This window comes from Cloeon dipterum, chromosome 1, assembly GCF_949628265.1.
Source record: "Cloeon dipterum chromosome 1, ieCloDipt1.1, whole genome shotgun sequence".
Classification (NCBI taxonomy): Eukaryota; Metazoa; Arthropoda; class Insecta; order Ephemeroptera; family Baetidae; genus Cloeon; species Cloeon dipterum.
In genome coordinates, this window is record NC_088786.1 from 24,245,000 (window position 1) to 24,271,525 (window position 26,526).

The following is a 26,526-nucleotide window of genomic DNA, read 5'->3' on the forward strand; positions in this document are numbered from 1 at the left end:
TGAAAACAATCTCCATTGCTGCCAACCTCAGAATTTCCTCAAGAACAACCCGCAAGAGCAATCGGCAATCTTGAGAGAATTTTTAAATAATACGTTGCTTTAAGATTATCATTTTCAAGTCAGCTTTTAAAAACTGTACTTTACTGAGGGTTCAAACTTAAATATATTCAAAATATTTTATAGTAAAATATAAAAAATGCAATAATATTACAACCTAGGTTGGCAATGCATTTTTCTGAAATTCGTTTCGCCCGCCACCCGCAAAGTAACTAACAAGAACAAGCCAATGCAGCATGCCTTTGTGATTTTGACATGCACACACTGCGTCAGCTCAGCGGACTCTAACTTGGAGGAGCGTAAATTAAAAGTGAGAAAACTAAAAGGAAAAGTCTTCAAACTCTTGAATTTCAAATTAAAGATTTAAGGGAACGTAGTAATCAAGTTCGGTAAGTGATTCTTGAAAAAATATCTTTCATGGATTAAATGGGACTATAATTTGCAGCACTTGTTTACTCGTCAGCAAATTTAAATAGTATCCCCATTTTAATGAATATAAGCATAATGTAATTTTATCAATTTTTGTGACACACAATAATTCAGATTTACATAAATATGTATTCTTTGGTATTATGATTTGCCACCGACACTAGTATAAATTTTGATTCATTTTTTTATTCTTTCTTTATTGCACGATTGTCTTGGTGAATACGATGTCTTTAGTGCTTATTTTTCATTTTGCTCGATTTTCAGATTGTCAGCATGGATGGAACAAAATCATGCAACGGGTCAAGAACCCATAGCGAAATAACCAATGAACAGCAGGAGGTGACAAGCAAGAGTTGCCAAATTAGTTCGCAAGAGCCTCGAGATCTGAATTCAGCTCGGACGGATTACTTGCATTGGGAAGACTATTTCATGGCTCTTGCCTTCCTCGCTGCCAAGAGGAGCAAAGACCCCTGCACCCAGGTCGGCGCCTGCATTGTTGACAAGTACAATAAAGTTGTTGGACTCGGTTACAATGGCTTCCCCATTGGGTGCAGTGACGAAGAGTTCCCATGGCGCAAGGGTGGGAAGACAGACCTGGACAGCAAGTACATGTACGTGTGCCACGCAGAGATGAACGCAATACTGAACAAGATCACCGCGGACGTCACTGGATGCACTATGTTTGTAGCTCTTTTCCCGTGCGCTGAGTGCGCCAAAATAATAATTCAATCCAGAATCTCAACTGTCGTGTACATGTCAGACAAACACGCTTCAAAAAATGAAACGATTGCCTCAAAGCGAATGCTTGATGCTGCCGGAATTAAGTACCGGCGTCATACTCCTAGAGAAAAGAAAATTGTGATTGACTTTGACGATATTGATTGGTCAGGTATGAGCCAAGTTCCTCAGTCACCTATCAAAAATTGAAATCCAAAGACTGTTGGAACGGCAATTTTCAAATCTAGATTATTTGGAAATTATTGGTGCTAAATCTTTACGAGTAAATTAAATTTTCATAAAACTATCCTTTGTTAAAAGAACAAAATTTCCAAAACTGTACAGATATTGCTTGAAGCAATATTTAAATTTTGTTATCTTCTCAAACCATCTCTGACTTTAGTCATTTCCACTGACTGTATATTTACCTGATTTTAGCTCACTTTTGTATCAGCACAACGTCCTATAATCATTACCCCAATTTCTTATGAAATTACAACTTTTAAAACAGCACTCTTTTTCATTCCTTAATAGATTTCCCTTTTGATTGAGATAAATAAAAAATTCCTTGCTGTCTATGAAAATAAATTATTCCCAGCAAGCTGGTCAAAAATTGTACAGAAGCAATTACACAGGAAGTCTAGAAGCAAGAAGTAGTATTTAGTTGAACAGAAAATATAACAACCAAATAATCAAGCTTAAACTTTCGGCCTGCTGTCTGGCGCTGGCTTTGGAATAATGGGAACTTGTTGTCCTTCCTTGGGCAACGACTCAACAGCAGTCTCTTTGTCAGTGTCAACTTTGTGTTCCAGTTTCATATCGATCTGGTGCTCGATCTCAATGACCTCCTCCTTGTCTAGCAAGTCGATGATTTCGTCAACCTGCTTTGCAGAGAGCTTGACATTCTCTTTTCCAATCAGCTCGATAACCTGATATAGACCATAAGAATCTTGAATATGAGAAAAAATGTGCTGATACCTTCATCACGTCATCAACTCTAACAGTTCCGTCTCTGTCATCATCGATTTTGCTCAGGACTTGAGAAATGCTCTCCATTTTTTGTGCGTCTGGGACTTTTTGTATTTGGTGGATAGCAGACATGAGTTCAGAAATAGTGACCATTGCTTCCCTAAAAAAATCAAATTTAGCTATTAATGCATGTACCTAACAAGGGAAATAATAATTACTTCTGATCGGTGGTGTCGGACAGAGTCTCTTCAATGTCCCTCTTTTTGGTCTTTTCCAGTTCAGAGAGCAATCCATCTACTTTGTTGATCATACGGTTGACCCTCTTGTACAAAGCTTGAGCTCCCTTGGACTCCTTCACAGTGACCTTTTTCTTATCTACTGTGCTAATGACTTCGTGCAGGTCTTGCAAATCCTGATAGTAAAATCAAATTGAACAATGCACTTCACTATTTTACTCATTAAACTTGCCTCTTTGTAATCTTCCATCTCCTCCTTCAAATCCTGCAGTTCCTCCTTCTCAACAAGAAGCTTCTTCTTGCCTTTGCCAAGAGTGTCAAGAGCGTCTTCGATGAATTCAAAGTCTTTCGATGACAGCTCCTGAAAACATTTCATCAGTGATGCTCATGAAGCTGTACAATTTTCGCACCTTTTGCTTCTCAGTTACAAGTGGTTCTGTAGTCTTGAATTGAGCAACCTCCAAGACTGTTTCTTGAGCGGCTGGTACTGCTGCGTCCAACTTGGCCTCCTTCTCAGCCTTCTCCTCCTGCCTCCTTTCGATCCTCTCCTCCTGGATCTTCCTCTCCTCTTCCTTGATGAGCTCAATTTTGGTCTTGTTGTCCACCTTGCCCTCGCGCTCGCCGATTGCAGCCTTCGCCTGAGTCACAGCAGACTCGGCCAGCACCGAAATGGATGCCTTGATTTGTTCTGACGTGGTGACCGTCTCCGGCAAGAGGAGCGCCCTTGAGAGCAGCAAGAGGGAAGGGGGAACTTTTTCGTTGAGACTGAGGTCCAGCCACTGGTTCAGCTGTGCCCGCAGCCGAGACTCTGCCATGCCATAGGCGCGCATTCCTCTCACTCGGCAGGCTTGTTGGAGTTCAGGTACAGTAAGGGTTTCAACGCCCTCCCGCATGATGACCTGGAATAAATGTCATGGAGAATAGTCAGAACAGGCAACTAATATTAGTCAATACTTTGCTATCCAAATAAAAAAAGGTCAGACTAAAATTTTAACAATATAATTCAGAGGAAAACTCCAGCAAAAAAAAATGTTCAATAGAAAATAAGGCAATTAAAATTAAATACTGCAATACGTTTGTTTAAAAAAAGAGTTGGTTGCAGAGAGCTCAAAATTTTACTTTAGATTGATATTCAATGCAGTGCTAAAAATTGCAGTTTTGCCTTTTCAAGACGCACAAAAAATATTGTTTCAGGACAGAAATGGTGTTATACAAACTTGGGAAAGAAGCAAAATGAATAAGCTTTCCCTACCTTGTCATCTGCAGCAAGACTCCTAAGCTTCATCCTCAACTGGAACCTCAGAAAATTGTTTGTGCCAAGAGGATTTATTTCCAGTACCCTACACAGGGCTGCCAGCTGAGCGCGAGACAGTGAATCTAACGTGATTTCATCCTCAAACAACTTTGAGAATCGCAGAATTTCCTCTGTGTTAGCGGTCTCCCCAGTAGATCTCACCTTTGAGATTTATTGGTAAGTGAGCATTCCATCCAAAGACAATTCGTACTAACCTTGTTGAAAAATTCCACCAATTCTTTTGCTGCATCTGAGTGGTGACCTTTTGCCTTGAGCGACATGTTGTCAAGGGTTTGCTGCAGGAACTTTGCCATTTCCAATTTCACTTTCAGAGCTTGTTTCATCTTGTCCTCCTGCGCGTGAACCCATAAAACCACCAATAATGGAAAGCAAGAAAGCGATCAAACCTTGTCAGTTGCCGTCTGGAATGTGGATGGCAGCATTCCAGGGAAAAGTTTGATGGCCAGTGGCAAGAGCAACTCCATGAAAGGGACAATGATGAACACAGAGAATGGCACCAAGCGGAACAAGTCAGATACAGTACGCACCAACTGGAGATCAATTTTATTAGCTTCAGCAAAATTTAACGCAATTATTAATATTTACTTGTCTGTGCTCTCTTCTAGTAAGTGATTTTCCATTCAGGACTCGCATCACTAGTTTTCTTGACACATTAATGTCAATAAAGAGTAACCTAAACCCGTGGTAGTAATGAATCAGTTCATCCTTTACTTTCTGCCACATTGACTTCTTTGGCACTGCTGGCGATAAACTCTGAGAGACTGAGGGAACATTTTTTTCTTCATTCAGTGCCTTTTTCAAGGTCTGCACTGAAGCCTCCACTTTTGATGAAGGCTTCAGCGGCTCTTTCTCCCATAAAATACTACTAGTATGAATCGCCCGCTTCATAAAAGGATCTGCAAAGAGGAATTTGATAACTTTGCAGGTCATGTAATAATAATAATTATATAAATTACCTCCATAGCTGTATACTGGTACACCAATATAACTTGGTGAAAATGCTCTATTGCAGGAACACCTCAATTCTTCGCTATGCAGTAACACTGAAGTTTGAGGATGAGACAGCCATTGGGAATAATATGAGGTTGGCCTCCATCTCCTCAACGACACTTGCCCTAGAAAGAAAACGTAGTAGTGAAGTTAAAAAAATATCAGGAATGTTACCTTAAAGAAGATTTTTTTAATGACTGACCTCCTGATAAGTTTTTTCGATTTAAGTAAATTTCACTTACTTTGTACAGCAAAGCTTGTCTTGGTAATAAGGTTCTTCTGAGTTGCAAGTGCCAACAGCATTTTTGCTTCAGTTCCTTCAATGGTCTCTTCTATTCACTATTTCTTACAACTTATTTATCACAGCAATATACCTGGAAGTAAACAATGATCATTTTAAAATTCATTAGTAGTCAGCTCATAGTTATGATTAAAAACTAGGTCAACATAGACCAATTAAATAGGAGAGAAGGTCAGCGAATGATATTCACCTAAATTTACTACGCTTAGTCTGATGGTAATAAGAAGCAAATAATGTCTTCAGCTGTGTATTAGGTGTGGAAATTATTTTTAGTCACTTTCCGTCACCGCCGGATTGAAATTGCGGTTCTTGTGCTCATGAAAATGATGGAAACGTTTACGGTTCTCAGAACTGATGTGGATCAATTACTTCTTCTCCTAAGTTTGCTTCGGTTGATTGGAATGTCACAGATGTTCTCAAAGGTTAGCGAAAAAGCGTAATTTAGCCAAAAGAGTGACATTTATCTTTCCTCTCTTGCTTGCAAATTTCGTCCAATTTCGAAGTTGTGGCCGCGCAGCTGTGGATCAGGCGATCTAGAAGGGGGCGGAGTCGAGCTGCTTGGCACAACGCACTAAAGCAAACGCAGTGACAGTGACGTTAAAGCTCCTTGAGATAGTCCGTGTTTTGTCGCACTTCTAATTTTTATGTTCACCGGTGCTAACAAGACGTCAATGGAAAATTTTGATTTGTTCAAGGTGATACCACTTCAGTCACCCGTTTTCCAGTCAGGCATTACCAAGTAAAAATCAGCTCTAATTTGGCTCAATATCGAGATGTTTTCTTCAAACAAATTTCATTTTTGCAGCTGTCGCTCTGCTTAAACTGTCCTCGCCCAACCCAATCTGTGGTGCATCGTGTGACTTTTAAAATAATACAACCAAAACAAAGCAGAGGGGAGGATCCGTCTTGGCCTGGTCGCGGCTCTCTTCACAACTCAACAACAGCTGCAGAGCATAATACAAAACAGAATTAAAATCAGATCCATATTAAGGCCACCTGTATTCTATCATACATACGTGGTCGGGTAAGAAAATTTTTACCGTAATCAAACTGATGTATTTGTGTTTACTTGTCACTTAAAATCGAATTACATGAACATCACTGTCTGGAACTGTTCAAGAAATTACTATCTAATACCAGACTGACTTTGGTTAGCTGTTAGATCATAATTATTATGTCTGATGCTTTAGCCAAAGTACATATATGTAGTCCAGATTCCATAGTTTTGTTTTTGTGTAGAACGTATCTATTGGACAATATCTGCTAGTAATACCTTAACATTTACTTTCTTGAAAAAAATCATTTAACTTTCTACTTTCAAATCATTTTTGAACTTGTTTCATAAGCAAAAATTGTATTTTTTGTTCACAGGATGTCAAATTCCCGAAAATGGGGCAACGTCAGCTCCAAAAAACCTAGCAAAGGAAAGGTCGTTCAAATTTATGAATCCTTTTTTAAGGTCAGTTTCTTGCCTCTTGATTTAAAAACTTCTATTGGTAATTATTGCTTATTTCGATTTTTAGGGAGAAGATCCTTCCGTTGGAAATGAGCATTTCTGGCACGAATTTTTCCTCTTGAAGCCAAGTGTGTCTAAGCTGGAGTCTGAGCTTGCAAAACTGAATGGCGAGCAGCTGACTCAGCTCAAAGACAATTTAAATCTCATTTGTGTTCAGTGCATTGACATTTTGGAGGATTCATCCCAAATTAGAATAGCAGTTGCTCTGCAGGTATTTTGACAAAATTGTTATAAATTTCTTGAAATGCAACAATTTTTGTATATCCAGACGCTATGCACAATTCTGAAGGCCATCACCAGAAAAGCGGCTTCTGAAAGCAACCTGGACATAGTCAACATTTTGGTTGGACACGACTCTAGTAAAAAATACATTCCTCTACTTTTCGAACGCTGTAGCTCAATCCTATCAAGTCTGAGTAAAAATGAAGCTCACAAATCAGGAAACTAATCTTAATTCTGCAGGTAATCCAAACAGCGAAATCAAGAACCTTGCGTTGCGCTTGATTCTCGCTCTGGCCACAGGATCTGAAAACCTGAGTCAAAACACCATTCTGGAGTATTCTATGAACTACACGAGTCAGGTCCTCTTTGAAGCTCTGGTCTACATTCTTCAAGATCCAGACACACGCCTTGCTCTTGGCCAGTTTGTGATTCAACTTCTGACCTTATTCGTGAACTTTAGCAAATATGAGGGAACAAATCCATTTGTTGTCCAACTTTCGATTTTGGACATTGAATTGGCCTTAATAGGATACAGCCAGGTAATAAATATTTTCCCTTTTCATAGCTTTAGTAAAAAAAATTTAAAATTATGAAGGTGATCACCAACCATTTAGCAGACTTCTGCTGGCAATATACCACACAGAATGCAGACACCCACGCTGGAGGATGGTTTTCCTCTCTTACCAACATGGTTGGATCTATGTTTGTGTCTGATGAAGGATCATGCAGAAATCAACAGTTGAAGTAATATTCCCTCAAGTGAAATATTTCAGTTTGCTGTATATTTATAATTCATCTAGGAATCACAACGCCATCCTTTTGGCTCTGTACGAAGCTGTGCACCTCAACCGAAACTTCATTACAAACTTAGTTCAAACGCAAGCTGACACGAGCAGCCCTCCCTCTCCAACAGCCACTCTGGACAACATCAGAGCCTCCGCAGAGAGTAACCAGGCCCCATCTCAGATTCACCTCATGGCAAATCCTGCTTCTCAGCCCACAAGTCTCTTGGCCACGTTCATAGAGTATTGGTAAGGATTGCTAGCATTTTCCACTGTCCGCTTTGCTAATGTTAAGCTCAAATCCAGTTCAATCGTGACCCAGGACACAAAACCAGACACCCTTTTCAACAACGGCAAGCTTTGTCTCCTCATTCTAACCTGTATTTCTGAGGACCAATACGCAAACTCACTGATGCACGATCCCAACCTGGTCTACAAAGTTCAGCTGCACCGATCTCCGATGCGTCACAGGAAAATCCCTTCAGATCCGTCACTTCCTGCTCAACCTTTGGCATGTGCTATGCTAGGTAAGCAATTAGCAGAAAGTCGTGACTTTGTTCATTCACAATCATGTTTTGCTGCAGATTTTGTCGTAGAGTTCATCACAAGTCACAAAATGAAGCGCTTCCCCATGGAACTGTATCTTCTAAGTATTGGAATCGCCCAAAGACTAGTGTGCTATCAAAAGAGGTGCAGAGTACGACTTTCGTACCAGTGGCCTGAGTTGTGGAAGTCACTTATTGCCTTACTGAGGTTTCTCTTGTCTCACGAAGGGACCCTGGCCAAGAAGATGAATATCTTCCAGTTAGCTTTGCAGGTTCAAGTTAACAATTATGTGCCTCACTAGCGTTGACTAACATCACGTTTAAAATCATCAGGTGGTCAACATTTTCAATCTGTTCATTACGTATGGCGACACATTCCTTCCCTCTCCAACAAGCTATGATGAACTGTATTATGAAATGATCAGAATGCACCAAGTTTTCAACAACTTGCACGCTATGGGTAAGCCGGCAATCATCAAACTAGTATTAATCTTTTAAAATTCATCTTTTCTAGCTCTTCGCTACTCTTCAATTGAAGGAGAGTTCAAAGAATGGGCTCAGAAATTAGCGAACAGCCTGGTTAATGTCAGGTAATGAACCTTCTCTTAGCATGGAAATGTGTCTCACTTACTATTTCCAATCATTTAGGGCAATCACAAGCCATTTTGTACCAAAAATAAACACGTGGCTGACTGATCAAGGACTGTCAACGCCTTCCGAGGACCAGGTAGATAAATCAACTTGCTAAAAATCATGTAACTAAAATGTAGCTGTTGATTTTAGATTTTAGAAGTTGTGAGATGCAACTATGATAGTCTGATGCTGAAGCTTCAAGATAACTTGGACCACTACGAGAGATACTCTGAGTCACCTCATCATGAGAGCTTTTTCTATACAATGGTGAGTACTATTTTTCTTTCTTTTTGGTTTGGTTTATCTTTATCGTGAACATATTTATTTGGAGTTGTTTCACAAGACCTGCAATCTAAGTCGTAAAAATTTCCAGGTCCAAACTGTAATCAGTGACATCAATCAGAACATTGATTTCACTCCAGAAGAGAGCGTGCAGAAAGTTTTCCAAGACTTTGCTTCTGTATCGTAATGTGAATTATTTTTAGTTTAAGTTTAGTTGTTGTGGTCACGTTTCTTCCAATTGAGTGATTATTTTTCCAAATCTGATAAATGTGTCAAGAACAGATTTTTCTTATATTTATCTTAATCAACCAATCAATCGACAATTGTTATAAAAATATTGTACTTCACCTTAACTTGATGACTTACTTGAGTTAATTTACAAGAGCAGCCAAGAACTTCTACTTATAAGAATTCTGAGGTTCAAATAAAACAAATCTGATTTTTGGCAGCTAAAGAGATTTTGTATTTTTAAAAATATTATGCAACTGCTTCATAAGACATGGATACATTAATGCTAGGTAATTTGTTTTCACAAATTTATTCTCACGGTGTTGCGTTTATGAAGAAGACATCAGTCTCAAAAAGTACAATACGACACGGAATGAACTGCAATCCAATTGATAATGCTCTATTTCAAATGATTGAGTGTTGATCCTTTAATATCTCAAGGGCCTTCTAAATAAGGCGCAATTCAGCACGCGTTTCCTTATATTAAATTTTAATTCTCATGTGAGAAGGCAAAGACGATAAAATATTTTCAGCTCAGTACCATTACAGATAAAATCACAAATTTAACATTGCAAGAGGAATCAAGTGACAAAGAAGAGATTATACTTTCCTTTTTTAATATAATATGCGTATAGTTTTTTTTTTGCTAATATTTCTTCTGTAAATATCATAATTATGCATTTTGTCTTTTTGGCTACGGCTGCGTTGACACAATGACTTGGATCGCGAGCGGGTGGTGGAAAATATTTGTCTCTAACCCGTCGCGTCTGAACGAACTTTGCTATTGGCATCTGGAGAATGCTATCATGGAGTATAATGAATGTGAATGCAATGAAAATGTCTGGAAAGGTCTTTTTGTGAGTGAGAGAATCGCGTTTTGCCAAACTTTGGACGTTAGATTTTGCCTTTGGTCTTCACCTTCAAATTCCACCGTACAACATCAACAAACAGACAACCTGTGGCCTCGCTTGGTGGCGACCGGCCGAACAGGAAACGAGCAACCGACCAAACAGTGAACTCAACTCGAGATGAGAAACAATTAGAACGTACTGCCACTCGGGAGAGCTACACCTAGTAATTGGGGAATCTATCCGTACCCAGGCCGGATCTGCCTGAGCACCGACGTTAGTTATATGGGATGTTCCTTCAGCCAGGTGGCAATCATGCGCTCATTGGAGCGGACCCATTTCGCGTTCAGCTGGATATTCTCCAAGCTCTGCCGCATGATCCGGTGTTGCCCCCATCGCCTGGGAAGGGCCTTTAGGAACTGGGAGACCTGCAAATCATTCGGTCAGGCTGAAAGAATCAAATTAAAAACACCCTGCTCACCTCTTCCACGTCGTATGGAGATGAAAAGTGTGACGTGACCGTTCCTACGAGGCCTCCGAGGGCGGCGGTGCTGTTGCCGAGTGCATTCTGCAGGCGCCTCCAGTTAGCACGCACGTGGCGCCAGGCCAGGAGGCGACCTTCGGGGTTGGACGCCACCACTGTGAATACCAACTTCAGGTCTTGCGGTTTGACCATGTTGCGGTCGAGGGAGGCTTGCAGGAACCTTTGCAGCAGCCAGGGATCGGAGGCAAGGCCAAGAGCTTTGAGCAGGAGGCGGCGCTCGCTTGGCACGGCCGTCAAGTTGTAGCGCGACCAACAGAACTCCCATTCTTGTTCGCCTCCGTATTTAATTCCTGGCGGGATTGGACTTTTAAAATATTTTTTGCGATGACAAGAGTGGATTTTTTACCAGCGGTGTACACAACTTCTCGCAAATTCGGGGACACCGTTTTGTTGTTGTTCATCCAGTCGGAGAAGATTCTTCTCGCTTGCCTGACAGTGGTGGATTCGCCAAACATGACTGCGGCAGAGAGGATTTCACTCCTCAAAAGTCTGCAGCAAAGTAGTTTTATTTAAATAGATTTTCTCTATTATTGCGTGTTCTATACTTTTGAAGGTGGGTCCCAGTTTCGTTCCACCCAATGCGGGTGGCGGCAGGATTCAGGATTCCTTGCATGTGCTGCAGGAACAGTTTGTAAGCGGCAGACTCTTGCAGTCGTCGAGCCCAGTTCTGCATGCTTTCGAGTGCAGTCACCCATGGTGCGTAGTGCTGTTCGTTCTTGAGGTACAGAGACAGTTCAAGGGGAAGCTCAGGACCAAGAACGCCAGATCTGAAATTTTCCCCTCTGCAGACCACAATTTAATTCCGTCCTTTCACCATACCTGCACAAGGTAAAGGCATCGTCTATCAAGCTAGCTCGATCAGCGGGACTGAAGACGTGAGTGTTGTTTATTAGTGCGGCGACAAGTGCATTCCACGTGTCCTTGTCATAGTTGACTCGGTAAAACCCAGACTGGTTGACGTTGGCTTTGAACCAAATAGCGTCTTCAGGCAGAGTAAATGCGACTGCAAGCACATTTTTCTATAAATATCGGTGTTTATAGGATTTAATTTTTATTCAGTTACCATCGGTCATGTTCATCCAGACTTGTTTAACGCCATCTTCGGGCCTATTGGTTCTGTAGCTCAATGGAATGTACCACTTGTAGTTGAACTTAGAAGTGGGAAGGTTGGAAGTGTCGTTTGAAGATGACATCAGGAACCTATCTTGCCGGGCGTAGATGTCCGTTCCGTTTCGTTCTATCGTCACCAGTGGAAATCCCATTTGCAAAGTCCAAGTGTCCATGATGCTCTTTGTTGTTTCAAAGAGTGAATTTAATTTTCATATATTTGAAATGCCACGCTGACATTCACCTTCACGTGTAAAGCTGCCGGCGAGGTATCACTCAATGCTTTCCAAAGGTCAGTGGTGTCTGCATTTTGATACTCATGCGTCAGCAAATAAAGCTGGAGTCCGCTCCTCAACGTGTCTCTTCCCAAAAACCCCTCAAGCATGGCGATGATCGCGGCGCCCTTCAGATAAAAAGTGACAATGAATCGTTATTTTATACAGTTAACACACATTAACACGTTATGCTGCTTTTATTACCTTCGAGTAGCTGATTGCGTCGAAAATGGCTTCTATCTCTGACGGGTCTCGCACTTCCACGGAGATTGGATGGCTTGATGCCAGGGCGTCGAGTGCCAAAGCTGGTTGCGTTTTATCTACCACGAATTGCTCGAGCATCGCCCAGTCCGGCCGCACGTACGCCACCCCCACGTACTCGAGGAAGCTGGCAAAGCCCTCGTTGAGCCACAAGTCGGACCACCACCTCATCGTGACAAGATTTCCGAACCACTGCGAAGCAAGCATTTAATTAGGTTGTATTTTATTTTGTGTTATTCTTTACCTGATGAGCAAGCTCATGGGCAATCACGATCGCCACCCATTGGTGCGCCGCAGAAGATGTTTCAAGCGGGTCGTAGAGTATTGATGACTCGCGGTAAGTGATTAGCCCCCAATTTTCCATTGCACCAGCGGCGAAGTCCGGGATGGCAATCAGATCTAAAAAATTGGTCAAATATTTGGATAAAATATTTTTAGGGAATTTCAAAAATATGGACTGCACCATCCTTGTCACGCAAAGGCAATTTATTAGTCTCAATTTTTTGTTTTGGCGTTTAAATTGGCACCCTGTTTTATGAGAAGCAGTTTGGTTCCCAAAAAGAGGGCAACAAAAGTTGAGGAATAAATTAAAACGAGGGTGATGAAATCCATTTTTCAAGTTAGTTGGCTTGAATATAAATATAAGCCTTTATAAATAATTAATCGTTTGGCATAAATTGACGAACCTTGTTTTGGAAGGGAGTACGAAACGTTAAAGAAGTTTTCAAAAAAATCCATCAGGGTCGTTGCAGTTTCCAAGGCGAATTCGGCTCTATTCAGCTGATGTTGCGGCGCGTAAACGGAGACGGAAATCTGGTTTTGTGTGACCATGCTCTTCTTGTGGTAGTCACACACGACAAAAGCAACGAGATACGTGCTCATCGGCACAGACTCCTCAAAGTCGTCTCGCAGCTGCAAAAAGGAGCATTGCTCTTGACACGCTCAAGAAATCGATTTTTAAGTCGGTTACCAGCCCAGTTCCCATGTAGAAGCCTGCGTCCTCGGTGTTCGCCACGGGCATGTTGGTGAGGGAGATGTGAAAGCGGTCTCGGAATATGGAAATTTTGAAGCGCGCCTTGAAGTGCGGTTCGTCGAAGCATGGGAACGCTGCCCGCGCGTGAGTCGCTTCGAAGTGCGTTGTCGCGAGCACCCTGAAATCGTCCGGCGATTTTATTAAAAAGCATGTCTATCGCGACGATTCAGCAAAAAGAGATTCGTCGGCGACGGTTGCCTGTAAAAAAATCGCAAGCGCGCACCTCTTATCCCCTTCAGGAGTGGTGTAAGTGCTGACGTAGAATCCCTCCAGCTCGGTACTCAGCCGGTATGTAAAACGCAGCTTCAAAGTGTAATTGTGGTTCTTCATGAACGGCTGCAGCGACTCGATATAGATTTGCTGCCCAGGAATAAATTCTAATATCTCCGTGATGTTCATTATTTGGCCGTTACTCTCTTCCAGAGTCTGAAATTTACAACCACACCAATTTAAATTCAAAGATATCCCCCCATCGGGTCTTTTACTTTGTCCGTGATGCTGATGTTTTTGCTGTGCAGCACCAAAAACTCGGTCTCCTTGTCGACGGTGAATTCAATGCTCACTTGACCTGCAATGCGTGCGACGCACTTTCAGCCCCAGCTACGGCATTATAAAAGAGGGTTACCTTTCACGTAGTAAGTGGTGAGATTTGGATGAATGGTGAGATTATAGCGTAAGGGTCGCACAAAGTCCGGTAGCCGGAGACTGTTCCACGGATACGGTTCCCCGTTTGAGGCCTTCGGCTGCCGCGGCATGGCGTTTTCAAATTCATCAAAGTCATCCTCGTCGTCTCCCTGTCCCAGACAAGGGCAATCTGGAAGCGCACCAATCAATATCCCGGGAAAATAATGCATCAAGCGATTTTTACCTGTTTGACTGATGAAAGCGATCAAAATGGAAAAGGCGAACAAGCAAGCGAAAACTGAAGTTGCTATTATCAAAGCTTTTTTCTGAGAGCACACCGCCACCCCATTCCTTTCGTATAAGCTCCTTTTATTGCTGCTCTGGCTGTCGCCTCCTACAATCACAACAACTTTCTGTTTGACGATCCGTAAAAAAACATGATGATACATATAATATATCAATATAATAAGTTTTCTTATTATTACAACAATAATCTACAGCGTGAGCAAGCAGCTGTTTTTATTATTTCATGATCACATTCTCTCGCAGGTTTAGTAAAAGTGCACGACAAATTTTTAAGTGCAAACACGAAATACGTGGGCTAATTGTAATTCATGTTAATTTAATCGGCTTTATCTTTCGTGTTGTAAAGGACACTTGACGGGCACGAATGTTTAAGAGTTCATGTGTGTGAATAATGCGCGGCTTAATGATATGCGCGAAATCGCGCGCCCACCGTGTGGAGCAACGACCAGGGGCACACTTGAAAAAAGAATTCAAAACACGAGCATCTGAATTCGGTCAACTAGTGTAACTGAAAAATTGAGCTGGCACTAATTACCTGTCAGAAACGCGACATTATCTTGATCACTCATGGCGGCAGTTCGCTTCCAAACTACACTTTGCACATTTCGGACTGAGCTGACGTAGGCTAATTTGACAAAAGAGTCTCTAGCCACGGTTAGGCCGCGCTAAGAATTCTCACATAATCAGTGGCCGCCGACTCGCGATTTCGGCCGTGAACGCACCGAAAAAACGGCAGTCTCACTTGGTGCGAGCACGAGGGGCGAGTGAGGGTGCACTCGGCATCGCCACCGCAAGAAATCAATATTTTGGCGAAGGGGAGAAAACGGCACCGAGCGAAACGCGGGGAAAAATCAATACCCACTCCTCTCTCTGCTGCTGCCTAGGACTGCTACTGTGCGAGCGTGGACCGACGGCCGTGGCTGCTGGCAGGGTGCGCGCCAAATTGCGATTTTATTCTCCCCCAGCTCTATTTTCTGACGGTTGTCGAGCCGACTTTGTAATTATCGGCTTGTCCAATCAACCTCGAGAGTGTTTGCTCAGTTTGTGGCAAATATGGGAACACGACTCGATTTTATTCGCAGCCGTCTTCCTCTTTTTTTCTCTCTGGGTGAGCGAGTTCACTTTCGCTCTCTAAACAGCTCCAAATACGGCCATTTCTGGTTAAAACGCGTTTAGCTTCAAAAGCACTCTATACACACTTTAGGGCCGGAACCCCGCCGAGCATGACTCGTGGGGTTTTTCACCTGCATTTCACTAATGAATTTAACAAGGCGTGGTCTTATTATTCTAATAAACACGGAAGAGTGCTCGGCGAAAGCGAGGGGGGCTGGTCGGAGAGAATCTGCAGATGCAGCACTCTCTAGTGTCGCGGCTTTGCGCCTTTGTCTTGGAATGGTATGCAACCGGCGCGACGAGAGTGCCCGACTGGTGGTATTCACTCTCCTCACTCGGTCGAGAGAAGCAAAATCGCAAAATGAATAGGGAGCTTCGTTATTAAGAGCACACAAAAAATTTCTCACAATTGAGCCATCCCTACCGCGGCGGGCTTCGCAATTGCAAAATCTTTTCTTCCAACACCGCGGGGATTTGACCCTCTTGCGTGACCTTGCGCGTTTTTTGCATGAAAAATATGTTGCACACACAAAAAGTGCTCCATCGCACAGCAGGAGAGTTATAATGCTCAAGAAGTGAAGTGTGCTTATTTACTGTTTGGGTGAAGGGGAGTGCACGTACGTAATTTAGACTGGGCTTATTTCTCATCAGCGCGAGGGTTGCATGCACGCAGGGGTTCAAATCATCAGGTTCCCTCACCGCGGCGACGGGAAAATGCTAATCTCCAGTTTAGCACGTGCTGCTTAAGTCACGATTTCATCGTATTCCGTAGAGGGCATAATGAAAGGATGGATTTAAGCAGTTGAACCCTTGCACTTGGCTCGAGAGCCTGCCGTATAAATGACGAGTCGTCGCATGCTACATGTTATACGTAATTAATAACGATTTACTTAGAAGTTTTCATAATTTAACGACAGACCGTGGAATAAGATAACGTATTTATTGCAGGCATGAACTGCTACAATCTTGCATGACAAATTTAATCTCTACTAATTACTAAAGACACAAAAATAATTGCATCTAATTTATTTCAAATACTTGGCCAAAAGGCACGCGTCTTGTTATTATACCTTTTTATAGCATTTAAAATATTTTCATGCTGTAAAGAACATTGAGTTCGGAATGAAAACACAATTGTAAAAATAAATAAAAAATATTTATTTACATATAATGTGATAGACTTAGAGAGAGAGGTATGTTGCCTAATGACCAATTTTTCATTTGAGCGAGACGAGGAGAAACGCGACGGTGAGGGTGAAGAATCCCACGGTGGCGCGCGCCGCTGAACCTGTTGTGGGAGACAAAGAGGGATGAGTGAGGAAACACAAAAGTGCGAGGCGAAAAGCAAGACCCCAGCCGAGGACGACACTCGAGCCGCGATTTTTTAAGGTCACGGGGTAACTCACCGGTGCAGTAGGCATTGTTTTCCGCAGGCACGAGACCGTAATCGCAGGAGCACTTGTTATTGCGGCACACTAGCCCCTCGGTGCTGACGGGGAGGAAACACTCGTAGCCCTTGCTGCAGTCGTCGCCCAGACCTGCTTAGATCAACATTCACGCATCACGCCACGCGTCGTTAATTATTAATAGCGATCGACCCACCCTTCGAAGGGGTGCATGTGCCCAGCACCAAGTGGTGTTTCTTTTGGCACTGACACAGCTCGTCACGACACTCGCCGAATTCGCCAAGCGAAGGCGTGCACTGCTGACTTTCGGCGCACTCCTCGTTCAAGCCGTTAGTGACTGCAAGAGTTGGAAATCACATTAAAAATTAAAGATTGAGTTAAAATGAGAATTATCACATTATTTTGAATTCATTCCGATTTAATATTCTTTTTAAATTTGTGTTTTTCATCTATACACTTTAAATTTAGTTTGAGAATAGATCTTAAAAATAGCTTTCAACTAAAAAACTTTTTCCCAAGCTGTTTTTATTCCATATTTAAATTGGATGTTGCACATGATGTTAAGTAATTTTTTTTTAATTTTAAATAGCTAATGAGCAAATAAAAAATTGAAATTATAGTCTTAAAAAAATATTTACTGGATTTTTATTTAAGGAAAAAACTATCAACTAGATCTTTAAATTAAACGAAACATTAAAATATCTTAATAATCGACTAAAATGCATTTTTCATAGCTAAATCTATACCAATTAGAAATTATCTTTGAGAAAATGAGACTTTACTGTCAATAACAAAGCAAAATAAGCGGGATTGCATGTACTTTTTTGGAGCAGAGATTCAGACAGCTTTAAGTTTAGTTCAAGAGTGATTAAATCTTTGGTTACAAAAAAATTCAACACATTTTTCTACCCCAGCTCCTAATCGGCATATTTTTTCTACCATCGTTATTTTCAGGCTATGCTATATATTTAATTTGAAGGTCCCATTTTCATTACAAACAAAAGGAGGTGCCTAATGAAACGACCCTTTCTCATTGCCTCTCATTTACATGATGGCTGGAAGCTTTGTCTGCCTCTCATTGTTACGCCCTCGTTTACTCACTTGGCAAACATTCCGAAATGGCTAAATTGGACGTCCAGCCGGCCGGGCACTGGCACTTGTTTGCCGTGCACTCTGAATTAGCCACAGAGGCGCAGTCTTCTGACACGGAGCACGATCCGCCAACGCCTAAATAATGCATCAAAAATGGTGTTAGCACAAGCGGCGTGCGTTTTATGGCTTATGTCGGGGCTGTTATCTAAATCTTGGCTGCTGCACCACCCGTCATAAAAGCCAATGAAAAAGTGCGTCTGTCTCGACGTGAACGCAAGAGGGTGAGTGAAGCGAGGGTGCACCTCTTTATTTATGTTCCTTACCGACAGCACAGGCGCCTTCGCTATCCGCGTAGTATCCTGTTTTGCACACGCACATTTTTGTTTTCGTGTCACAAATCGAGTTGCCCACTTGGCAGTCGCTGTTTTCTGTGCACGTGTCTCCTAGATCTGGGTTTTCGTTCATTTTATATTTGCTGCAAATCGAAATATAACCCAAGCCAAACCTGGTGCATCCAAGTTGCAATTGCTGCCGTCGCTACTTGGGTGATAGCCTTCATTGCACGTGCATTTGTTGCCAACGCAATCGATGTACATGTCAGAGAACTCGTTGGTTTTGTAAGGGACACTGCAGTCCCTCTCGTCAGAGCATTCCTGACCAGGACCTGAGATAAATTTATTTAAGTTGCAAAGCAAATAGATAAAAGTTGTACACTTTTATGATATTTGATTTTTTTAAATTTAGCCACATCTCGAAAGAAATTTTTCTGCATAAAGAAACGCCCGCCAGTACCTTTTACAATCCAGCAAATGTTATCTTCTACGATGTGGCGTGAAGAGGCGCCGCAGACGCAATTTGAACTTCCTCCGTTTGATTTGCACTCAACTCTCGTGCCAAAGAGCGTGCACTGAGAAATTTCAGAGCAGCGTCTGTTGTAGGCAATAGTTTCTGAAATAAGTTAGCAAACGACTCATAAAAAAATAATTTTACATGCGCAAAATTTTCCCAAAGGTTTCTAAAAAAATGAAACGGAAATTCAATTTCATTCTTACGGTTCAAGCACTCCTGCTTAGTTGCCGACGCCGCAGTTCCCATTCCGCAAACGCACACAGAGCCGTCACAGCTTGATCCCTTAATAACGCAATCTTCGTTCTGAGTGCACGGGCCCCCGATTTCTGCGCTCATTGATAACCGATTAGCTTTTTCTTTACAAATAAATCACTGTATTTAAATACCAGGAATACACTTGTCTTCAGTGGGAGATTTGAAGAAACCTGTTTTACATTTGCAGTATCCAGACGGAGGACACTCGGAATTCAGTGTACTGCATTCTGGGTCAGAGCTGCAAGCCGCTCCCAACTCTTAAAATATTTTTTAAAGACCTTTGTGTTACCTTCAGTTTTAAATTTACCTTTGTTCCCTCTTTTTGTGGCAGCGTGCATAAATGTATTGTTACTTTTAGTCACTGTAAAGGTTGCAACTTGTTTAGAAAAATTCAAGGCACACGACTTGAGCTTCTCACCTTTGTGGTTAACCTTGAGCTTTCCTCTAACAGCTATAATATCACATAATTTAGATGTGTTGCAGAAGCCTCCGTCGTAAGTGCAATCTGAGTTCAAAGCGCACGGCTCACCAATATCTGAAAATAGATATACTTTTTTATTTTGCTGCACATCGGAGTTTGACTGAAACCGACTTTCCACCCTCTTTCTGCAGTCTGAATATTCTCTCTGGTAAAATCCTTCGGCGCACTGGCATTTGTTGTCCAAGCACTGCACAGAATTCGCCTCCACCAGAGAAGCGCATTCATCGTCCGAGTTGCAATCTGCTCCAAGCGCTGGCATGACAGTTTAACTTGTTTTTAATGTGAGAGCTTTATTTAAATTTAACATTTTTCAATACAAATATGGAGGAAATAGAAAATTGTTAATTTTTTCTTGCTATGATGTAATCTCAGAAGAATCGAATCTATTTAAAAAAAGCGTTATGTAATGATCTTAGTCACCCTTTGAGGTCCAGCACCTTCCTCGGAGGTAGTGCATGCCGTCAGTGCAACCACATTTTCCGTTTTGGCACGTTCCACCGTTTAATAAAGCAGCAGAACACTGAACGTCTTCTTCGCACGCGTCACCAGCTCCGTGCACCACTTAGAAGTTTTAAATTTTTTACCACCCTTCCCGGCATTAAAATTTAATTTATTACCTGCCAAACATTTCTGCATGGTTGAGCTTAAAATCTGATTTCCAGAACATTCGCATAATTTCAAGTTGGTGTTGCAAGTGGATCCAGCAATATCCGCGCAGTCGGCATTTCCCTCGCAGATAACTAGAAGCATCCTTTTTAGAGAAAAATTTCGTTTGAATCTTGCCAATTGCACATACGCCCTGAGAGATCTGAAGAGGTAGCTAGGGTGAAGAGGAAAATTTGCAGGAAAACATGCAAGAGTGATGACTCCATGGTGGCAGCTGAGTTATGAATAATCCTCAGCTCTGTGAATTTTGCGCCAGGTGTGAGTGACCATCGTTCTTATCGGCGCGCAGCAGAGATTAGAATGCCATTCTTTTTACTGCTTATCAATTTGGCACTCACGTCTGTGATTACTAATACACAGAAACCCTCTGCACATCTGCAGCAGCGCGTAAGTCTTCAAACTTAAATTTCGATATGTCTTTGAGAGCTGCTTATCTTTGAAGACATAATATACCACCTGGTTTTGGTGACACATTGTGCCACTTGTGATTTCTATTTGATAATCTTGTCTAATCAACAATGAGGTCTTTGCAGGTTATTCCTAGTCTAGTTTAAAAAAGAAAAACTGAACAACAAGTTGCTATATATAATTGCAAGAAGTGCAACCAAAAATAAAATATTTCCTGATGATTTAATTGAATAATGTGATCTTTAATATAAAATACATTGGCTCAAAAAACTCAGCTGATGATACGAAATATTGCTCCTCAAAATTTCTTATATTAATGATATTAATGGATAAGTGACAATGGAATATTTGAGTTGGAATTCTTTGGAGCTGGTGCGTGCGGCGCCGATGATATTATTCCATAAAAAAGTCAGAGCAAAATTTATTTCGAGTTCAATATGCGTTGAACCACATTAAATCAACAGAATTTCTAGATAAAATGTGCTCGAAAATATTTCTTAAAATTAGTCTCGCATGCTCATTTCTTAAAATAACAATTTTAATGTTTTCTTCGGCTAGAAATTTTAGAGATATTTGGAGAGTTTGTTTGAGTTTTTGAAATAAGTAAGTTATTATGTGTTATTAAGTGTTATTAAGTGTTCTTTTTTTCTGAAATCTGGCAACGGAACCTGCCACCAGATAATGGGCTAGACTCGTGCTCGTATTCCAGTAAGCGTGGTAATCCTTGAAGCCGCGCGTATCTAAAACACCCAATCATTTTAATGCTGAAGATTTGCTTTGTCGCTCAAGAGAGATGCCAATGCCCCCCGAAAAGGTGAGTGCTTTAATTTTTAGATTAAGCATTACAGCTGTAAATTATTAGAAAATGTCATATTTTCATAAATATCTTCTCCTTATATATAGCCCGTTATAGACGAAAAGTCATTTTAACAAAAAATTTCTTCACTCATGACTTTTAAAGGCTACATGGCTGGATTTTAATTTCTCTACTACTTGTTTGGCTAGCTCATTTAGTTTATTTTATGGGGGCGGGGGGGGGGGGTAATTATTAATTCCCGCGAGAAAGTAACACAAAAATTCGTAAATATTCTCTTAGCGTTAGCGGGTGCAACGCTCATCAAGTATTTTGGAATATTCTAGAGATGTTGTTGCAATATAAGAACATTTTTTAGTATCTTTAAAAACTTTTGGAATATTCTCATTTTTATAATCTTCATAGCACCCAGCACGATTATAATACTAATTTAAATTTATAAGAAAAAAACATCAATTGGGAGAGATTATTAAATACATTTTTCAAATATTTTCATAATTTGAACAGAAATTTTTTATTCAAATTTTAATTTTGACCCGGTCAGAAAATATGCGAGCTTTTGGGTCCAAAATCTGCACCACGCCTAGACCACCTCCACATAACAAACAATCTCATGAATAAATCGGACATTGGACCGCGCGAGGCGCTGCATCTCTCTGCGAGTTGTTTCCTGTTGTCGCTTGTTGACTAGCGCCGCCGCGCGATGTCGCTACTTCACGTAGCGAGTTATACCACTACAAGTAAACTGATGGATACGGGTCATGCCGTAAGCCCCTGTGGCCTAATGGATAAGGCATCGGTCTCCTAAACCGGGGATTGCGGGTTCGAGTCCCGCCAGGGGTACTTTTTGCTAATTGCAACTTGGCATATTTTAATTTTCAAAGTTTTTTTAATTCCCTTAAAATACTCTAAGATGGTATTCTGCATTTATTTTCCTTATTTTTTCAAACCAGGCAATAATTAGAAAAAAATGATAAGCATCATTAATTAGCATGCACTCTTGAAAGTGTGAAAGACAGCTTTGAAAATTTGAAAGCAAACCATAAATTGTTTAAATAAGCTTGATCTGCGGAGATAATAATTTCTCTTCCTAAATTACTTTTACTTTTCAAATTACGCATTCCTCCCTAGATGCAATCTGGCGCATCCGAAAATTGGGCATGAATAATGCAATAAAGCGATGAAGATCTCGCGGGAGTGATCGTCGAACAAAGCCAGCAGCTACAATTAGTGTTACGAATTTGGGACAGGTATCAATTACTTTTCGGCAATCAGCAGCGCTCGTAAATCGTCGGAAGTGTGTTAGGAGAACGCTGCGGCGGCTCTCGATGATTGAGACCCGTTCCCTAGCTCATTTGAATGACAAATAAGTGTGAGTAAAGCACACACACAGCCTCACACGGGCTGGCATAAGGCGCTCGGTGAAAGCACTGCTCTCGGAGAAAGCTGCGAGCAATGAGAGGGAAAGTGTTTTTTTCTGCGCGTGGTTCCTCGCCGCTTAGATAACTTGGCGGCGACTCGTAGACTCGCGCTTGCTATACTTGGTCGCAGGAAGCATTTCCACTTAGTCCAAGCCTCTCGGCCCTGAAGCGCGCCTCGTGCACATTCTGCATTGTTTTATTGCGCGCGGCTGATGGTCTGCGGCGCCGGCGATGGCAGACGAGGCGTGTGGCAAAACCCTCGAACTCACCCTGACTAACGCAGGCAACCCCTCGTTCGGATTCACCCTGAGTAGGTCCAAGGTCGAGCCGTATCCAAAGGTAGGAAGCAGGAAGTGACTTTTCAAGAATGGCCTTACTCTCGCATGAAAAATTATTGCTGGTTTCCTCTTACTTATTAAAATTTACCTTCTTAGTAGTCATATTGAAATTATAAGGAAGGGGTTGATTTTTCGGTTTTTGTAATTTCCTTTTTTATTGTTATTTGTTGCGATTTGATTTTTCATTACAGGAAATATATCTATTTCGATACAACAAAATAATTTCCTTCAATTTAGGTATGCATTAAAATATTGAAAATTGTAAAAAAAAGTGCAAGGGTTTAACTAACCAAATTGATCCAGCAATGGATTTAATTGCGATTTTGACCAATTCTAGGCTTCATTGTGACTTTGTACCCATATAAATTTAGCATGTTTTAAATTTCTCAAAGATCGTGTCCTTACGAAATGTGTTGAAACGTCCTAGTTACACACAATTTGTGTGCATTCAAATAAAGCAGAGACAACAAACAAACATTTTGTATCAAACAAATTTTATTTTGTAATTTTCAGGTTGATGTTGTTGAATCAGGAAGTGCCGCCGACGAAGGCGGTCTTCACCAGGGTGACGTCGTGTTTGAAATAAACGGCTGCAGACTCTTGGGATGCTCCCTGGACTGCGTGTTGAGGATCATTGCCACTTCCACGCACCGACTGCAGCTGACCCTTTGGCGCCCCAAGGAGTACCACCCTGACCTCGACCTGGCAAAGACGTTGCTCAAGGTTGCGCAATTGCTGTCCTGTCCCATCTGCTTACGAGAGGTGGCTCTGCAGCCGCGCCAGTGCAGAAATGGACACGTTATGTGCTCAAGATGTGCAGTGAGGTAAGCCAATCATTATTTGTACTATTACTTTTTCATAGTTGTTAAAATTACTAAAGCCCACAAAAAACTGTGAAACTTGGACTTTTATGTTCAAGGAACATCAAAAATTAAAAAGGAAAGATAATACAAGGAAATATATATGCACCTAACTTTATTCAAAACTGAGATATGAAAATTGCACGGGAATGCCAGGGGGAAGTAAAATTTTTACCGCGAAATTTTCAGTTACTCACTCTGGTATCATTTTAAAAATAGGCAATTTTTTTTAATTATTTAACTAACTCTAAGGCAAAGAGAGTATAAAGCACTGGGGATTAGCTATTGTTAACACAACAATTCACAAATATCTATTTTGAACCCTTTTCAACTGAAAAATAAAATAAGCTATTCATTAGAAGGTTGCTCTGAAAAGTTATAGCCGTATTTACATGTTTTTATTTATAAATTTGCCCGAGCATTTTGTGTTGAGGAACTTTGCCTAAAAAATACTTGGTTCCTCCTGTTGAAGTACCTTGGAAAAATGAAAAAAAATTCAAACAATTATAATCATGACTTGAAGTTTTCACTCAAGGAAGATATTTCTGATGATGAAATAATCGGACTCCTCGTTGACTGACAGTTTAGGTTTTATTTTACTCGTCATGTTCCGGCTCCAATTGGCAATCTTTCATGGCACTCTTTCATGAGAACGCATACATTTACATATTTTATGAATAAAAACATAAGAAGTCTTAAAATATTACAAAAACTGCTATTTAATTTCCAATTAAAATCACGAGCAGAAAAGAGTTGCTTAAACTAACGTAGGTCAATTTATAAATAGAATAAATAAAACAAAAAAAACTTTGTTATATTTTTGTTGTGTTCTGGATGTGGATGTATGGGGCACAGTTGCCCTGCTGATCCGTAATAAACCAAATTTTGAATTTAAATAGGTGAATTGCAAAAATGTCTGTGAGGAAAACAGCTGCTTTCTTTTGATTATTGAATTGGCGTGCATTTTGACAAATAAAACATTTATTAACAACATTAGTTGTACAGTTTATTGCTCTTGCGTTTAAAATTTCTTTTCACACAGGAAAATTGCAACCACACGTTTTATCTTTGCAAAAATATTTACCACAGTAAAGCATATCAGCTAACTGGATTATTTTTTGAAGTAAACAAACGTATTCTAGTTCACGGCTTCTTTTTATCTAACCGCAAAAAAATGAACAATAAAGAAAACTTCCACACGATTTAAATAATAATTAATGTTTTGGTGCTCATGAACAGAACATTGAATGGAATATCGAATTGCAGGTCGCCGAAAGGTTGTTGCCCGATGTGCAGGGTGTTTCTAGGCCGACCAGCGAACAACAGGTTAGCCCTCCCTGGGGCAAGGTGCCTCTTGGCTGAAAAAATGGTGGCTGTGATGCGTACAGATGGCGACGGAATCAATCACAAGGCTGATGCAAACAATGACGAGAATAAAGATAGAGAAAACTCCCTCAGGTATATATAAAACGAAAAAAAATGCCACAAACTGCTTGGAAATCCTCCTCTTTTGCGCAATTTGCTTGAATGCATTGAACTTGTAAGGTGAATTGGAGGTCAATTTGTTGTTTCACTCTCGGCTTGGCTTTTCCGACGGATAAAATGTTTCTATTTTTCAACAGAAGAGACGCGGCAAAGCGCAAGAGCCACCACTCGGACGTGAACTCGGGCAAGTCTGCAGGAAAACTGCATTTGGTCACCAGACTGGTGCGTGCGCTGCGTTGAGTTGAACGACGCGCCGCGACAGCATCCAGCCGGTGCACAGCACACGCGCTATTTTGTAATGATAATAATAATAATATGTTCCATGCCTCACTCTCCACACTTTACGTTTAATGCATACAAACTGAGCACACGACTGCAATATTTAGTATTATATGGCTCTAGTGTGGCGTACAAAACACCAACAACTGTAGTTACACACTCGCGTTGGGACATGCATCATTTCGCAATTTTCCACCATACTATATTGCCTCTTTCACGTGCCATTGCCGAGCTTTTGTTGTTCTGTTTTATATTTTTTTCCTGGCGATATAGTCACTTGGTTTTCTACTCTTCAATTTGCACTGAATATATGATATGGTTTACTACTGGAATAAAAATAAGTTTGTTTAGAGCTGGAGCTTTGTTATTTATCCTCACCACTGGGAAACACGTGCTTTTTTCCGTGTGCGTTCAGTCACGTAGCTTTGAATCAAATATAGCTTAACCAAAATTAGGCAAGCCCTTTCGGGCCTGTTTACGCACGAGGTGATTACAGCCAGAATGGGGTCTATATTGACACGATAGCTAGTGGCTTTCGCAGTTGTATCGATTGTTGCCAAGGAAAGCAAGTGTAATTACCGTAATTTGATTATCTTTTCTCGCAAGTCTGCAGGAGATATCTTTTTAACAAAGTTATTTCTGTTTTCAAAAGATAACACCTTATCATCCCCTAAATTACGAAAAGGCTAATGCCACAAAAACTCAATCGTAAAATTCTTTTGAAATAAAAAGATCGTTTATATTCTAAGTTTTGAATTCTGATTCAGTACGGCGAGAGATTATTTAATAATTTTAAAATATTTTGCTTGCTCTGTTGCCATTTCTTATAATATTAATTG

At 41.0% G+C, this 26,526-nt stretch overlaps 6 protein-coding genes and 1 non-coding gene across 9 annotated transcripts; 4 read left to right on the forward strand and 3 right to left on the reverse strand.

Annotated features, from left to right (window-relative positions):
• Window positions 1-265: 265 nt before the first annotated feature.
• Window positions 266-1,713, forward strand: LOC135934607 (deoxycytidylate deaminase). 2 transcript variants are annotated; one of them, XM_065476497.1, is made up of 2 exons: window positions 266-367; window positions 751-1,713. In XM_065476497.1, the coding sequence occupies exons 1-2, from the start codon at window positions 287-289 to the stop codon at window positions 1,411-1,413; spliced, it is 744 nt and encodes a 247-aa protein (XP_065332569.1). In that variant the 5' UTR covers window positions 266-286; the 3' UTR covers window positions 1,414-1,713. The 2 variants fall into 2 exon arrangements, with proteins under 2 accessions (XP_065332569.1, XP_065332570.1); XM_065476498.1 differs by having other exon boundaries at window positions 274-446.
• Window positions 1,714-1,771: 58 nt separating this feature from the next.
• On the reverse strand, window positions 1,772-5,536 carry Letm1 (Leucine zipper and EF-hand containing transmembrane protein 1). 2 transcript variants are annotated; one of them, XM_065476493.1, is made up of 12 exons: window positions 5,355-5,536; window positions 4,956-5,087; window positions 4,680-4,838; window positions 4,309-4,619; window positions 4,110-4,253; window positions 3,918-4,055; window positions 3,661-3,864; window positions 2,819-3,307; window positions 2,641-2,769; window positions 2,391-2,584; window positions 2,182-2,332; window positions 1,772-2,132 (listed from the first exon to the last, which is right to left on the reverse strand). In XM_065476493.1, the coding sequence occupies exons 2-12, from the start codon at window positions 5,014-5,016 to the stop codon at window positions 1,902-1,904; spliced, it is 2,211 nt and encodes a 736-aa protein (XP_065332565.1). In that variant the 5' UTR covers window positions 5,017-5,087; window positions 5,355-5,536; the 3' UTR covers window positions 1,772-1,901. The 2 variants fall into 2 exon arrangements, with proteins under 2 accessions (XP_065332565.1, XP_065332564.1); XM_065476492.1 differs by having other exon boundaries at window positions 5,205-5,536.
• A 71-nt stretch (window positions 5,537-5,607) lies between these two features.
• Window positions 5,608-9,448, forward strand: LOC135934604 (armadillo-like helical domain-containing protein 3). Its single transcript, XM_065476494.1, has 15 exons — window positions 5,608-5,753; window positions 5,820-6,038; window positions 6,386-6,473; window positions 6,538-6,741; window positions 6,799-6,940; window positions 6,993-7,291; window positions 7,348-7,496; window positions 7,553-7,783; window positions 7,841-8,061; window positions 8,119-8,351; window positions 8,413-8,539; window positions 8,594-8,669; window positions 8,728-8,806; window positions 8,863-8,979; window positions 9,086-9,448. The coding sequence occupies exons 3-15, from the start codon at window positions 6,387-6,389 to the stop codon at window positions 9,179-9,181; spliced, it is 2,061 nt and encodes a 686-aa protein (XP_065332566.1). The 5' UTR covers window positions 5,608-5,753; window positions 5,820-6,038; window position 6,386; the 3' UTR covers window positions 9,182-9,448.
• Window positions 9,449-9,469: 21 nt separating this feature from the next.
• LOC135934602 (endoplasmic reticulum aminopeptidase 1-like) lies at window positions 9,470-15,020 on the reverse strand. The gene is made up of 16 exons (XM_065476490.1): window positions 14,756-15,020; window positions 14,159-14,308; window positions 13,916-14,104; window positions 13,776-13,858; window positions 13,514-13,716; window positions 13,228-13,408; window positions 12,944-13,169; window positions 12,502-12,656; window positions 12,201-12,449; window positions 11,966-12,124; window positions 11,678-11,903; window positions 11,434-11,617; window positions 11,160-11,381; window positions 10,961-11,103; window positions 10,552-10,904; window positions 9,470-10,498 (listed from the first exon to the last, which is right to left on the reverse strand). The coding sequence occupies exons 1-16, from the start codon at window positions 14,787-14,789 to the stop codon at window positions 10,352-10,354; spliced, it is 2,904 nt and encodes a 967-aa protein (XP_065332562.1). The 5' UTR covers window positions 14,790-15,020; the 3' UTR covers window positions 9,470-10,351.
• Window positions 15,021-16,463: 1,443 nt separating this feature from the next.
• Window positions 16,464-20,362, reverse strand: LOC135934605 (cell death abnormality protein 1-like). Its single transcript, XM_065476495.1, has 15 exons — window positions 20,213-20,362; window positions 20,034-20,156; window positions 19,837-19,977; window positions 19,528-19,668; window positions 19,354-19,470; window positions 19,243-19,296; window positions 19,067-19,192; window positions 18,884-19,006; window positions 18,624-18,779; window positions 18,337-18,495; window positions 18,155-18,280; window positions 17,841-17,966; window positions 16,936-17,076; window positions 16,740-16,871; window positions 16,464-16,621 (listed from the first exon to the last, which is right to left on the reverse strand). Exons 1-15 carry the CDS (start codon window positions 20,286-20,288, stop codon window positions 16,551-16,553), a joined length of 1,812 nt encoding a protein of 603 aa, XP_065332567.1. The 5' UTR covers window positions 20,289-20,362; the 3' UTR covers window positions 16,464-16,550.
• A 1,712-nt stretch (window positions 20,363-22,074) lies between these two features.
• Window positions 22,075-22,147, forward strand: TRNAR-CCU (transfer RNA arginine (anticodon CCU)). The gene has a single exon. It is a non-coding gene; the product is annotated as a tRNA-Arg (tRNA).
• Window positions 22,148-22,460: 313 nt separating this feature from the next.
• Window positions 22,461-26,039, forward strand: LOC135948089 (uncharacterized). The gene is made up of 4 exons (XM_065497160.1): window positions 22,461-23,064; window positions 23,577-23,887; window positions 25,190-25,381; window positions 25,546-26,039. Exons 1-4 carry the CDS (start codon window positions 22,957-22,959, stop codon window positions 25,646-25,648), a joined length of 714 nt encoding a protein of 237 aa, XP_065353232.1. The 5' UTR covers window positions 22,461-22,956; the 3' UTR covers window positions 25,649-26,039.
• Window positions 26,040-26,526: the final 487 nt, after the last annotated feature.

What these genes read in the sequence shown, in the direction of transcription:
- LOC135934607 (XM_065476497.1), top strand. Translation starts at nt 287, where the DNA reads ATGCAGCATGCCTTTGTGATTTTGACATGCACACACTGCGTCAGCTCA. An exon ending in TGGAGGAGCGTAAATTAAAA is followed by an intron (nt 368 to 750) that starts GTGAGAAAACTA and finishes CTCGATTTTCAG; the next exon opens with ATTGTCAGCATGGATGGAAC.
- Letm1 (XM_065476493.1), bottom strand. Translation starts at nt 5,016, where the DNA reads ATGCTGTTGGCACTTGCAACTCAGAAGAACCTTATTACCAAGACAAGC. An exon ending in AGATGGAAGATTACAAAGAG is followed by an intron (nt 2,585 to 2,640) that starts GCAAGTTTAATG and finishes TTTTACTATCAG; the next exon opens with GATTTGCAAGACCTGCACGA. An exon ending in TCCGACACCACCGATCAGAA is followed by an intron (nt 2,333 to 2,390) that starts GTAATTATTATT and finishes TGATTTTTTTAG; the next exon opens with GGAAGCAATGGTCACTATTT.
- LOC135934604 (XM_065476494.1), top strand. Translation starts at nt 6,387, where the DNA reads ATGTCAAATTCCCGAAAATGGGGCAACGTCAGCTCCAAAAAACCTAGC. An exon ending in TGCAGAAATCAACAGTTGAA is followed by an intron (nt 7,497 to 7,552) that starts GTAATATTCCCT and finishes TAATTCATCTAG; the next exon opens with GAATCACAACGCCATCCTTT. An exon ending in AACAGCCTGGTTAATGTCAG is followed by an intron (nt 8,670 to 8,727) that starts GTAATGAACCTT and finishes CCAATCATTTAG; the next exon opens with GGCAATCACAAGCCATTTTG.
- LOC135934602 (XM_065476490.1), bottom strand. Translation starts at nt 14,789, where the DNA reads ATGAGTGATCAAGATAATGTCGCGTTTCTGACAG. An exon ending in TCTACATGGGAACTGGGCTG is followed by an intron (nt 13,170 to 13,227) that starts GTAACCGACTTA and finishes TCCTTTTTGCAG; the next exon opens with CTGCGAGACGACTTTGAGGA. An exon ending in ACTGGGACCCACCTTCAAAA is followed by an intron (nt 11,104 to 11,159) that starts GTATAGAACACG and finishes ACTTTGCTGCAG; the next exon opens with ACTTTTGAGGAGTGAAATCC.
- LOC135934605 (XM_065476495.1), bottom strand. Translation starts at nt 20,288, where the DNA reads ATGGAGTCATCACTCTTGCATGTTTTCCTGCAAATTTTCCTCTTCACC. An exon ending in AAGGTGCTGGACCTCAAAGG is followed by an intron (nt 19,669 to 19,836) that starts GTGACTAAGATC and finishes CTGTCATGCCAG; the next exon opens with CGCTTGGAGCAGATTGCAAC. An exon ending in TGAAGACAAGTGTATTCCTG is followed by an intron (nt 19,007 to 19,066) that starts GTATTTAAATAC and finishes CAATGAGCGCAG; the next exon opens with AAATCGGGGGCCCGTGCACT.
- LOC135948089 (XM_065497160.1), top strand. Translation starts at nt 22,957, where the DNA reads ATGGCAGACGAGGCGTGTGGCAAAACCCTCGAACTCACCCTGACTAAC. An exon ending in TGCTCAAGATGTGCAGTGAG is followed by an intron (nt 23,888 to 25,189) that starts GTAAGCCAATCA and finishes ATCGAATTGCAG; the next exon opens with GTCGCCGAAAGGTTGTTGCC. An exon ending in GATAGAGAAAACTCCCTCAG is followed by an intron (nt 25,382 to 25,545) that starts GTATATATAAAA and finishes ATTTTTCAACAG; the next exon opens with AAGAGACGCGGCAAAGCGCA.